The sequence below is a fragment of the Electrophorus electricus genome, chromosome 14, assembly GCF_041902795.1.
Source record: "Electrophorus electricus isolate QZ-2024a chromosome 14, ASM4190279v1, whole genome shotgun sequence".
NCBI classification, from domain to species: Eukaryota; Metazoa; Chordata; class Actinopteri; order Gymnotiformes; family Gymnotidae; genus Electrophorus; species Electrophorus electricus.
In genome coordinates this window covers 1,481,035-1,495,000 of record NC_137510.1, presented here as the reverse complement: position 1 = coordinate 1,495,000, position 13,966 = coordinate 1,481,035, and the positions used below count along the sequence as shown (strand labels likewise).

At 46.3% G+C, this 13,966-nt stretch overlaps 1 protein-coding gene across 2 annotated transcripts in view; it reads right to left on the bottom strand.

Moving 5' to 3' along the window:
- The window catches only part of gpr158a (G protein-coupled receptor 158a), a 60,483-nt gene extending 46,517 nt beyond the window's left edge, over positions 1-13,966 (bottom strand). The window contains exons 1-2 of one of the 2 annotated variants that reach the window (XM_027029634.3): positions 12,344-13,966; positions 3,686-3,791 (exon numbers count right to left, since the gene is read on the bottom strand). In XM_027029634.3, the coding sequence (XP_026885435.2) occupies positions 3,686-3,791; positions 12,344-13,221 (984 nt within the window). In that variant the 5' untranslated portion in view covers positions 13,222-13,966. The remainder of the gene's footprint in view (positions 1-3,685; positions 3,792-12,343) is intronic. The other variant, XM_027029636.3, reaches the window with a different exon arrangement.

Below are 13,966 nucleotides of genomic sequence, written 5' to 3'. Positions count from 1 at the left end.
GAGTCAGCACAGATCGCTTTCCAGCAACTCTGGAAATAGCTTTGCAGTTCAGGACAGGAAGCTTGGGACTCGGCCACTTTTGGCTGGAGAAGCATGGTTGGGTTTTTTGTATTCTTATGTCATCACGTGTGGCAGCCTGGGTGTCATGATAGCCAACCAGGCCATAACAGCTTCTGCAGCGTCTATAACAGGCCATAACAGCCTCTGCAGTGTCTATAGCAGTCATAATGGGTCATAACAGTCTCTGCTGTGTCTACACAGGTCATATCTAGTCATAGACATTGAGTTTGCATGTTCCCTGTGTGTGTGTGTGTGTGTGTGTGTGTGTGTGTGTGTGTGTGTGTGTGTGTGTGTGTGTGTTTGCATGTTCTACCTGTGTGTGTGTGTGAGTTTGCATGTTCTTCCTGTGTGTGTGTGTGTGTTTGTGTGTGTGAGTATGCATGTTCTACCTGTATGTGTGTGTGTGAGTATGCATGTTCTACCTGTATGTGTGTGTGTGAGTTTGCATGTTCTACCTGTGTGTGTGTGTGAGTTTGTGTGTTTTCCCTGTGTGTGTGAGTTTGCGTGTTCTTCCTGTGTGTGTGTGTGTGTGTGAGTTTGTGTGTGTGTGAGATTGCGTGTTCTTCCTGTTTGTGTGTGAGATTGCATGTTCTTCCTGTGTGTGTGTGTGTGTGTGTTTGCATGTTCTCCCTGTGTGTGTGTGTGAGAGTTTGTGTGTTCTCCCTGTGTATGTGAGTTTGCGTGTTCTTACTGTGTGTGTGTGTGTGTGTGTGTGTGTGTGTGTGTGAGTATGCATGTTTTACCTGTGTGTGTGTGTGAGTTTGCATGTTCTGCCTGTGCATGTGTGTTTGTGTTTTTTCGCTGTGTATGTGAGTTTGTATGTTTTCCCTGTGTGTGTGTGAGTTTGCGTGTTCTCCCTGTGTGTGTGTGTGTGTGAGTATGCATGTTCTACCTGTGTGTGTGTGTGAGTTTGCATGTTCTACCTGTGCGTGTGTGAGTTTATGTGTTCTTCCTGTGTGTGTGTTTGCATGTTCTCTGTGTGTGTGTGTGTGTGTGTGTGTGTGTGTGTGTGTATGTGTGTGTGTGAGTTTGCATGTTCTACCCGTGCATGTGTGTGAGTTTGCGTGTTCTCCCTGTGTGTGTGAGTTTGCGTGTTCTTCCTGTGTGTGTGTGTGTGTGTGAGTATGCATGTTCTACCTGTGTGTGTGTGTGTGTGTGAGTTTGCATGTTCTCCCTGTATGTGTATGAGTTTGTGTGTTCTCCCTGTGTGTGTGTGAGTTTACGTGTTCTTCCTGTGTGTGTGTGAGATTGCGTGTTCTTCCTGTGTGTGTGTGAGATTGCATGTTCTTCCTGTGTGTGTGTGTGTGTGTGTGTGTGTGCATGTGTGTGTGTTTGCATGTTCTCCCTGTGTGTGTGTGTTTCCATGTTCTCCCCGTGTGTTTGTGTGAGTTTGCGTGTTCTCCCTGTGTGTGTGTTTACATGTTCTCCCTGTACCTGTGTGTTTCCTCTGGGTACTCCAGTTTCCTCCTCAATCCAGAGGTCTAATGGTATCTCTACATTGGCCTGGTGTGAATATGTGAGTGTGAGTGTATGTGTAAGTGCACTTTCATGTGCCCTGTGATGGACTGGCTCCCTGTCCAGGGTTGGTTCCCACCTTGCACCCTGTGCTGCTGGGATCGGTTCTGTACTGCTGGGATCGGTTCTGTGATGCTGAGATCGGTTCTGTGATGCTGAGATCGGTTCTGTGATGCTGAGATTGGTTCTGTGATGCTGGGATAGGTTCTGGCCCCCTGCCACACTGAACTGGATTGGGTGAATGGTTGACTGAATGTTGGGTAGCTTGGTCACTACAGTGTTAACTACAGCCCCTGGGATGATCCTGCTGTAGTCTGGAGAGCATCTGGCACTCAGACTCCTTCCTCAAGCTTCACTGGCACTGTTACAAACATGTGGGGAAGATCAGAAATTTCAGGTTTTAAATAATGTCTGTTTTGAGGTGAAATAATGTAATGTTGAATAATACATTCCAAATGAGTCAGATTAGATGTTGAAAAATTATTAAATAAAATCATCTCTCGGAAATGGACTATAAATGTTTACTCGTTTTCCGACTTATTTGCTTGTAATGTTTGCTATTTACAATTTTACTACTTGCTTCCCTGTTTCTGTTTATGTTACTAGAATATTTCCAGTGTGTCGCTTTATGCTAATTTGTGGCTGGGTGCATGCCCCTGGGGACAGGGGGCGGTAAAAGAGGCCCTGCGAGGTTTCCGCACCCTGAGATTAGTGCTAGTGTTGCCACTTTGTTGTTCTAAGATCACAACATGTGCGTTTCCACAGAAGCCTTCCGCAGAGACTCAGCGACGGCTGAACAGAGCCATGTGCGCCGGGTCCAGGAGTGCGGCTCTCTGATTAATTTCTGCTGGTCCTTCTAGACAGTGGAGTGATTTAGTGATTTACAGGCATGCACAGGTGAGAGACGATAACGAGGGGGACAATTACCGCTCATTTGCATATGAAGAGCCCCTGGCACAGTGAGACCGCCTTATCGCGTTATGGCACTGTTGCACAAAATCCTGATTACAGTGTAGTCTTGAGAGCTATTTATAACCGCCATCACCAGGGGGACGACCCCATTTAACCCCCCACCTCACCCCACCCCTTTTTCTCACAGCAACCGATCTGAAAGAAGAGTCTGTGTGAGGGGGAATGGAAAGCTCGCCCACTGACTGCAAGCGTTGAATTACGCATAATAAGACAAAAACGTGACGCAGGCCAAAGGTCACATACGCAGCAGATCAGAAAAGCGCAATGGCTATAAGATTAATTCTTACTTTATATGAACACACACACACACACACACACACACACACTGTGCGGTGTCATGTCTATCAGGAGACAAAGAGCATTGTTAATTATTCAGAGTTCGCTGTAATGCCATTACATCACATACATTATGGAGGAGCTCTGTCTCCCTCTCACCTCTTCAAACGCTTCCCCTCCGATTAGTCAGATAATCAACACGCCCCACCCAAAATCACGACCCGCTGGAGCTGGGAGAAGGTGGCTAGTGTCAGCTATTCTGTCATACGCGGGAACTGGAAGGAGAACCTGCGTTCCTGTCCTGGACACTGCATGGTATTTACATGGGCTGTCAGAAGGTAACTGCTGTCAGGATGTAACCATTGTCAGAGTGTTCCATCGCAGGGACATCGCGCCTCACGTGTAAATGCTGTAGCACATGGAGTTCTCAAAACATTTTAAATAACTTTTCTGAGAATTACAATCAGACATGCGGCGACTGCACATGGCAAACTGGAAGATGGCATGCAGGGAACAGCAGACGTCTTAATCCTGTGGACGCTCACGTGCAGCTCTTGTAATCAGATCTGTCTATTTTGTGGCTTCTTCTAAAAGTGGTTCCAAGTCTTAACTATTTTAAAAATTAGTGATGATTCTATTTGCGCTGTTTACAATGTTTTACAATGCAAAATAAACCAATTAAAAGTCATTTACGGGACATGCAGGCATTTCTTTGCAGCACTGTCTGCTGACTCAGGCATTCGAGTTTTGAATTTGACGCTTAGCAGGCTAATTTGGTCCCAGCGCCATCCACTCTGTGCTGACATAACCCCACGACAGGCCAGTCGCGTTTGGATGTTGCAGACGGAGAACGGTGTCTCACCTCCATGCTGGTCAGATTGCACCTGTGAGTCCCTGCAAACCAGCCATCAGTAGAACACTGATCGATATCCACATCCTGTAGACTGACATCCACACGAACAACTCCCCTACGAGAGAGAGAGAGAGAGAGAGAGAGAGAGAGAGAGAGAGAGAGAGAGAGAGAGAGAGATCAATTATGTCTCCAGTGCCAGAGAAGGCAAGTCAATCAGATGTAACAACGTGAGAGTCTGGAGTGAAGATTTGCTCCTCTAAGCACTTCCAACCCAGAGATTCTTGAGCAGGCGCTAAACATGTCTGCTAAGCTTCAAGTGTTCTTTAGGAGTACGAGCACCTCTTGAGAGGAAATCGCCAGGGCCAGGAGGAACTCCAGCCAGTTCCAGACACGCTACAGCAGACAATAAAGAGCACAAAGGAAACATTTAAATGAAAGTGGTGTGGTTTCGCCTGGCAGGACGTAAGCCATTTTGCGCACACAAGATCCCAGACTGGCCTAAATTCTCACTCTCTCCTGAACTAATCATACAATGCGCTCCCGTTATTTCAGATGCAAAATAAACAAAGTAAAGCAAAAGTCAAAGACAAGCACACGAACATAACTGGATGGCATTAGCAAATGAGTTAGGAAATGAGTTGCAACTCCGTGGCTTCCATTAGCAGAAGCAGGGCGCTTCTCTTGATGGGTTTGTATTATTAATGTTCTTCACCCCTTGGTGCCACAGATCATTAGAGAGACCGTAATACTCCCTCCACCAGTGTCAATAAAACAGCATGCCGTTGCACCTGTAAGGAAACATCTCTCCATGCTGTAGACCAGAAGCAGGCTTCTGTGCTGGACAAAGAGTGTGAGAGAAGAAGAGAGAGTGAGAGAGACAGAATGGGTGAGAGAGAGATCATTATCGTAAACATTATCTGGGATGGACCAGTAGGCTTATACAAAGGAGGTTTTATACATCGTTACAAATACAGACACTAAGAGATACATACTGTCACAAACACAAAAACACACAACCCTGCTCACTAATAACTATAGTCATCGTGTCAAGTGAAACACAAATCACTAGAGCATAGGGTCAAAATATCAAAAACAGGCTCAAAACACACAAGAGACATGGTGACCGTGCAGAAAATATTCAGGCTTCCTCTGGCCATCTTGGGATTATGTCCCACAAAACCGTAGGCAATGACATAGAGCACAGCACCACCCTGCTGACAATCGGCTGTGCTTACGGCTACTCAGTCTACGCCTCTCCAGTGTTTAAAGTCTACAGCAGTACATATTTTAATTAATATGATCATTAATGTACATTTTCTCACAGAGTCATGACTGATAGGGTGCGAGATTCTTCCTGTTAAAGTGTTTCCTTGGGACAGCATTACAAAGAACCTGTTTTTGATGAGATGGTCTGAGGTCTTTGTGTCAGTGAATGTGGGAGAGGAACCCCACTTAAGCGTGAGGCCGAGCTCAAAATCTGCAAGAACAAGGTTTGTTTGTTCACGCACACACATTTTCTCTCTCACGCACACAAACACACATGCATACTCACACACATACGCTCACACAGACACACACAGAGGGAGCGAGAGAGAACTGAATGCACCTGCTCTTATTAATAACTTTCACTATGGCCTTGCCTGAGGGTATCCTGATCTCAGCACGTTTCCCAGGTCTGCTGCTCCAATGCGTGCGAGCGGGAGGAACCTAAGAGGCACATACATGGAGCCTCACACCCTCAGCTCTGAGATCACCACCATGGAAATGGCAGACGTTCTCTAATCTTTCCCAATCTTCAGCAAGGCATAAATATGGTGAATATTTATTCAAATCCAGTCCACGTCTCATCATGACGGAATCACGATGGTCAGCTTTAGCACTGACGGCGTGCCGCTCACATGGTCGCTATGGAAGATTCTGATTCTTCTACCATTTAAATGGTTTTTTTTCTGTAATGTTGCTTTTCCAGGAGTCCCAGAGCCTTTGTTCGGCCTCTCTGTTCTCCTCAGCGTGGAAACAGCCAAAGCTACGGACAAGTTGGTCTGCCTTCCCAGCAAGACGGGAATCCCACCTGCCCCCCCACCCCTCGAGACAGCCCCCCTGGGAGCTCAGCTGCTCCGTCATCTGCTGATGTACCCCTCCCAGCCTCTCTCAGCCCCCCTGCAGACGTGCCATGTTTAAAAGCCCACACAGAACATTTGGTCCGTTTTTTCGACGTGTTCAGCCGTGTGCTCTCTTTACGCTCGGCGCGTCTCTCGCTTGCGAGGCGTGGAAAGTGGACATGTGGCAGGAAGGCCGGGCCGGCCAGAGAAGGCGGAGGGGAAGCCCGCGTCCCGCGGCGACCGCACACGGCACACTGAAGACGACGTGAGGGGAACGGCAGATGGTTAGTCTTAATCCTGTAGATGCTCGTGTGCAGATCATGTGATCAGATCTATCTATCTATCGATCGAATTATTTCCTTCTAGCACTGTTTGTCGTGTGTCTACATGTTTGTGTCTCTGTCTGGCTCTCCTTCTGTTTCTGTCCTGTCCCTACCATTAGCATTTCTCTCTTCTCTCTCCACCATAACTCTGTTTCTACCTCTCTCCATCCGTGTCTCACACAGTGCTCTGATCTGGTGACGGACAGGACAGTGCTCGTCTCTTCTCCCTTAACTGAGCGTCTGCATCTGAAGCTCCAAGGTCACCTGGACCTGATGTCAAATCACAAGAGCTACAGAGGACTGGTAATGGTCGTATCATTTATTACAGATGATGACAAGGCAATTATTGTATTTAACATAAAATGACTGTAACTACATTGAGCTGATATTCTGGTAATGGCATTGGGCTGTCAGAATAACAGACATGTTGGGAAGCCTAGTTGTTACTTTGATCTTCTTTATGAAATGTACAGTACATTTCAATACAACGTTTATGATAATATTCAAAATAAAGAAACTCACTGAATGCTCCAACAGTAAACATGACGACTAGACTTTAGTCATGTACTCCTAATCGTCAGGTGCCTCTAGTCTGGCAGCTGATGTCAGTCCGTAACAGATCGCAGATAACAAAATAACGGAAATGACATCGTATCATCACTGGTCAGAGGGTGTCCTAAACCAGTGGCCTTCAAAGCATGCGGAGACATGCAATGTCCTCAATGTCCTCACATTTACTAGAGCATAATCTCACTTGGAAGGACAGCGTTGAGGCTGGATGAGTTGTCCCAGTGTGCTCCGAGACCCATCCGTGCTGAATGATCTGGATGAAGACATGCTGTTAATTAGGGAAGCTTCTGTACCATCAGGGAATCTCTGTCCATTCCCTGGCACAGGCAGTTGGTGGACGAGAGAGGTGATAATATTCTGAAAAAAAATGTTCCGCACTCAATATTATAGATATTGCAGAAAAGCACGAAGCCGTCATCTTTAGATGTTGAGATTTTGGGGTGTGCACGTGTGTGTGTGTGTGTGTGTTTGTTCAAAGCTAGATCAGAGAATTAATTTGGAAAAGTAATCAGGCTCTGTAGGAGATTCCTTCAGGAATAAGTTAGGAATGCCATTAACTCTCATTTCTGCGTTGAATGGGGTTGAAGCAGCACTGATGGGTAGTGCAGCTCAGCTGAGCTCTGTAACAACTCCTGCAGTAATGAACAGAGGCAGAGAAAGAGAAAGAATGGAAGAAAGGATGAAGGAAAGAAGTAAAAGGGAGAGCACAGCCGAGAGAAATGAGGAAGCACAGAAAACCTCCAGCACGCTTTGTGTCGCTGACCTCACCGCTGGCCAGGTGTCTGCTCCAACCACTGGAGCAGGAACGGGCCCAAATCACCCCAGTCGGGCAGCTCAGAGGTGGAGGCACATTAGTCCTGCCCTACAAGGTCAGCCTAACACACCTCCCTCACCCTTCAGGCCTCGTAGGCCAGAACGCAGGGCCCACAGCCATGGGGACAGGTATTAGGAAGACAGTTTATGGTGCTGTGATCAGCACGGTCCCAGGTTCAGAGTTTCAGGGCTGACTGAACAAATACTTTCAGAACGTAATGAACACTTTCAGAACACTTTCAAAATGCAGGCATGTCCTGCCAGAGTTGTGTGCGTCCTGTTGGAGTTGTGCGTGTGCTGTCGGAGTCGTGAGACCTGTCCGACTTGTGCGCACCCTATCAGAGAGCTGTGTGTCTTCTCAGAGTTGTGTATCCTGTTGGAGTGTGTGCATTCAGCCAGAGTTGTGCATGTCCAGACTGAGGTGTGCGTGCCCAGATGCAGGTGTGTGTCCAGACGGAGGTGTGTGTGTGTGTCAAGAATTCTTGTTTCATCCTTGCACATGTCCCTTTTGCTAACTGACTCTATCACACTGTTCCTCCTCTGAACTATACTGCATGTCAGCCCAGAGAAAATCCCTCCACATGACAGGCAGGCACTGGGGTCCCTTTCCCAACTGAAATTCCCTTCAGACAGTAGCAAGCCATGGACATGCCGCTGTCAGACTACTTCCGCCTTATTCAGGAGGCGGCTGAATTCCCCCTGGCAGGCTGAATTCCTCCAATATGGAATTCAGACAGGCCCGCGTCTGTGTGATGGTAACAGACATTTCAACGGCTGATCACCTTTTCCTGTGAGCTCATCACCATGGCTACATACAACACTTAAACAACTGGGTTTTTGTCAAGTGTCGCTAATGAGAGAGTCTGTGCTCATACACTCTCTGTGTTTTGGACGATTAAGAATTCTGGGTGGATTTGAACTGACTCATCCTTCCCACACGTCTCTCACAGAAGAAGAAGAGAAGAACAGAGCAGCGTCCCCCCAGTGTGAGGGCGTGATGGTACTCACCCCCGAGACAGCCCACACCTGGCCGTCTACATATCCCACTGCCACGTTTCCACTGTTTTCCATATTCCAGTCCAACATTTCCCAGTGTAGTTTTAATGCAGAGCACAGACACTCCACTGGGACAGAACAGCCATGTAGACTGTCTAGGGGGTCCCTAAGCTCTGGGTTGGCAACAACCCAATCAATGTGTCTCAGTCCCTAGTGCCAGTATCAAAGCCTACATCCACCATAGCCAGCCTGTGTGTCTATCTCTAATAATGATCTAAACTTTGAATGCTGCACAGTTTGGAAGTGGTTTGTGAGTTCAGTCATGGAACATCCCTCTTTCTATAACAAGCTACTTGGATTCCAACTCTAATCTAGGTTGTATGTTTCTATAACTTGCCATTAATCTGATCTGATCTCGATTCCATGATGCAGTCTTTCTCTCACTTTTATCTAACTTGTGGTCTGAGTGTATATACACACGAAAACAATTGAACTGACAGTAACAGAAGCATTAAGGCATGCACACACACACACACACACACACACACACACACACAAACAAACATGCAGTAGACCTACAGTGAAGGCAAGTCTGGTACATAGAAGCTTCTGTTTTTGTGTTTCTGTGCAAATAGTCAGAATATACGAAAGAAAAAAGAATGAATTTCCAACATTACAATTACATATGTGCAGGAACACTCAGCCAGAATGCTCCACAGTCTGCTCTTCTGTGCAGTTTACTTCCAACCCTGGAATATCCCAGATGGCTGTATCGAGTGGCTGGATCAGGACTCAGAATTCAGGAGTGTGGCTGGCCACAGTCAACTCAGCATAATTCCTGTCTGTTCATAAATAAATGCTGAACAGTTCATGTGCACTGAATGGTTTGACTCGCATATGTGAAGGCCAAAGTGCCGAACGTAGCTCCGATCGAGGACTCCAAGCAAAACCACAATTATATATGTACAGTGACAAAAGGAAACTGTCCAGTGTCACATAAAAATCAAACAGCACCACAGCCATGATGATACAGCCAAGCACTTCCAAATCCCTCGTCATATTGAGTGTAGGGGGAAGATAAGTCGATGCTTGGAACGCTCGTGCCCGTGAGATCTGTCCGAGTTTTTCTTTGTTGCTTTTCTACAAATGTTACCAGTGGAATTTAGCTCTGCACGAGCACCAGTCAGATCATCTGGGCAAAAATCCAGGAAATGTCTGAGTCTGAAATATCATCAGGCTACCTCATAAATTAGCATCACATTTTTAATAGAGAGGGAGAGTTCATGCAGCTTTATGTGCTTGTATATTCTATTTTTATTTCATTATTTTGTATTAATTTATATTTAATATATTTACCTTTTTCCCTTACAGACTGTATCACCTCTGTCTTCCTACAGCGTTATCATACAGATAAACTACAGCATCCCCTGGCTCAGTACAGCATGAACAGGGTTGTCAAAGTAGTGATAAACTGGAATAGATGCTGTTAACTTCTCGACCAGCTGTCCGATGCCCGGCTGCTGTTTGAGGAGTGAAATATCATAGCAGGCATATCTGCCTGGAAAAATCTGAAAATCATAGGCACAGAATGAACGTGAGAATGTCGAGCGGCACATGAGGACTTTGAATGCTCCCTAGTCGCCGTTGGACAGTGGCTGCTATTTATTCATCATTGTATTGACGGGTGTTCCGTGGGAGAAGGGAGAGCACAGATTAAGGAAGATTTTGTAACGGCATGTAGCTGGTATTACATGGACTCCAGCACCCCATGCTAGGATTTTACCATGCAATGGACTCTCATTCATTACCAAAGGGATAACAAGGAATCCTAGAACTAATCCTAGAACTAATCCAAGTACTAAACTGCCAAATATTGACCTAAATAAAGAGGCTGTAAACTATGGCGCCAGAGGGACTTTACTAAAAAAACCTGAAGTAAACCTTTTCATTGATTTTGCTGAACTAAGACACTTATCCAGGATGATGTATTATAAACTAGTAACCATACAAACATCTCCTTTTTAGCAAATGATACACAATAGTAGTGGTGTGTTTCCCAACACCAAGATTTATCAAAGTTATTACCCTCAAGCCTCTCCAACCATAATGGAAGATATACCTATGTCATCCTACAACAGACCAGTGGGGTTTGGTATGACCAGTTACAGATCTTACTGCATCAGTATTAAAAGACACAGACTAGTGCAGTGTTACTGGGAGCTGTGGTACAGCCCAAAAGAGTAAACAGATGAACCTACACAAAATGTCATCAAAGCAATATTTACTTAAACATGTGACCCAATCTCACAAAGATCTATAGGAAGTACAAGAGAAAATTCATTGGATCCCATAGATGTAACAAAAGGTCTGATTACCAATCTGGGCCCTAACCCTAACCCTAAACATTAACCCCTAATCCTAACCCTAAACCCTAACCTTAACCCTAAACCCCAACCCCAACCCTAATCCCTAACCCCAACCGTTCTGTCTGCTGTCAATTCTTGTGGATTTACAGTTATGAAACATCATGGCTAATATCAAATACTAAAAGAGTATTTAAATCAACATGTTCTGTTATGATGTTCGTAAAAACAGAGATGATTATTTGTTCTAATAAAGACATATTGGCATTTTAATATAACATTTTTTTTTCCAGAAATAAAGTTACTGGCACTGATGACTTACGAAATGTAACCACAACTTAAACAGATCGCAAAACCTAAACAGTGGAACGGAATCAAATCAGGAACAAATCTTCACCCATGACCAACTTCGAAACACAGACAACTATTAGATGGTACTGTCGAGATCTTGCAGTGCGTTATGATCTTTAAATGTTTCTGACAAGGATCAAGGCAATTTAAATCACTCCTACCATAATGCCATTAGCCCAAACAACAGGTCAAGAGAAGTGAGTCTATTTCAAGGAATGAATGAGCGAGTGATTTCATAAAGAAGCCTAAAGCAGGTTAGACTAACACCTTCTGCCCCCGGGCCTGTACCTGTGGGGTTAATTAGCGCGTCAGGAGGACGTAGGCTCATTTGTTCCATGGTTAGCAGTTGTGTCTCTATGAAAAACAGGCTGACATCATACCACACACACTGAACCGTCCATGGCAGTTCGCCTAGCCGCTAACGCACCGATCTGCTGAGATCATCACAGCAGACTGAGCGACGCGCACTCCTTCGGTGCGATATAATCTTGCATTGATATTTGAGCAGTGGAGTTTCCCAAAAAGTAAGCCCTGAGAAGTTATTATGACTGTGGGTTGCATTCTGTCCGTTACAAGCTGACGGAAAGACCCTCACGAGCAACCGCTTTAGCCTCGCGCAAAGCAGAGCAGCAAGGTCCACGGCGCTTTCTCTGGAGAGCTTCTGTTCAGCAACGCAATGTGTTCCGCGTCATCATTACGGGCATTACCTGATTAGTGCAGCCTGTGCCAGCAAATGTATCTGCATCGTTCAAAGCACTACAGGTGCAGCGTGTTCCCAGGTGTCGGTGGGTCAACGCAAAATTTACTAGCCAGAAACGAACAGCTCAGTGCGAGCTTCTGAAGGCGAGGTCAGGTGTGGAGAATTCATTAGCCAGGGCCGAAGTTATTTTTAGAAGCATCCTCCTGCCTGCACCCCGCGACACTTTAACAACAACAGCAACAACAACAGCGTGCAGTTGCCTCCGGAAGAGAATAATAAACAAATATTAATGAAGGAATACCTGCGGTCAGCGCACTCGACCGTTTAAGTCTCGTCAACAAAAATTCGTGTCAAATCATTTGCATTTGAAATAATGTTATAAACTGTGTTACAGGAAGGGCCAACTACAACGCTACTGTAGATGCACAATTATGTTGCCTCATCCTTACCTGAACTCGGGGGTCAGGTTTGGCTTGAGTCCGTAAAACCCTGCAGATAGGGTCAGAAGCCATCGTGGCATGAAACTGCCAGCCTCGCACTCCAAGTACGGAGCCGACCACTTGACGTGAGTTTTATCGGTGATATAACTCTCTCCGTTTCGCACCGAAGCATCATATGTGGCAAAATCTTGACTTAACACTCGTTTGTGAAAGTGGGGCTTCTTTTTACCTTTAAGCTCATGGTACCACTCGGTCTCGGACGTTTTGTTTTTCAAAATGTGGTGGGCGTTGCCAGACAGATCCTGTAAGATTATCTCTGCCCCCGCCCGCGTGGCTTGGAGAAAGACGTGGGGTCCGTCGCGAGCGGACTCCGTGTTGAACGTGACAACAGCCCGGTGAATCCTGGAGTCGCCCGCTAATATACTCCTGACAAGCGCGTGGTACCACTCGATGTCTCGCCGGAGACTCTGCTCCCTCGACCTGTTGGCTTGTAATAACATGTTAAGGAAGTTTGTGGCATGCATCACGGTGTCCAGCACGCTGGGCATTGGGTTATGCGGGCTGGCGTGCGCTCCCCCCCGCAGGGCGCTCAGTTCGTATCTCCTGGAACAGTTGGCGTGTTTTAGAGTTGAGGAATCCCCTGTGTGGAGAAACGCAGTAACAACCCTCGGTAGCTGGTCTTCAGTTTTCTGCGCTGAAGCCGAGCGTTCCGTGGCGCTCCGCAGCGAATAGGGCTGTCGGAGCGGTGTTGGCTGGCTGTTCTGAGTGTTATAGACGGGTTGCCTTCCTCCGGTTTCCCAGTCATTCTCCGAACACTCCACGTAGCCATAATGCGATCCTATAACAAATCCCACTTGCAACAGCAACGAGAGTCGGATCATGGCCATATCCGTAAACCTCGGTCGTGTTGCCAGTCTGATCTCTTACCGATGTAGAAGATGCAGGATAGCACAGCAGGAATCCAACGATCAGCAAATCATGTTTTCACCTGTAGATATTCACGCATTCCTCCCACCTGACGCCCGCGCGAAAACATTGACGATGTCAAACCCGCAAGTGAATTCCTGTTGTGTTTTTGTTTCTAACACGCAAGGCTGTCACATTTGTCTCGTTTGTATGGATATCCGCTGGTCGTCGTTGTATTTATTTTTCAGATTTCCTTTTATTCCGTCCCGAAAATCCAAACCATGAAGATGTCGAAAATGACTTCTGGGTTTGCCTGGCGTTCTCCGTAGAAAATGCTGAAAGAATAATTTCTGTGTGTACGGAGTCGGTACTTCACACTTGGGTGGAAAAACATACTCCGCCCTCTTCCCGAGCAGTAGTCTAGTTAAAGCAGAACGGTAGGAAGCGGTTGCGCCTAAATCCCCGTCCCCTTCACTATCTCACAGCGTCCTTGATTCGTGTATGGTCGCTTCTTCAATCCATCATTGCGCCCGTAGCGCGTTAGGTGGAGCGCGCCGGAGCTGTCCAGTGCTGAACGCAGCGCCTGACAAAAAGACGGACGGAGTTGCTCGCCAAAGAAAATACGCTTTACCGACTATGAGTCAAATTAAGCTTTGAGATAGACGTAAAAAACAGGAGGCTATCGGGCAGAATACACCGTGAAAGCTCCGAGGCATTCGATCTACG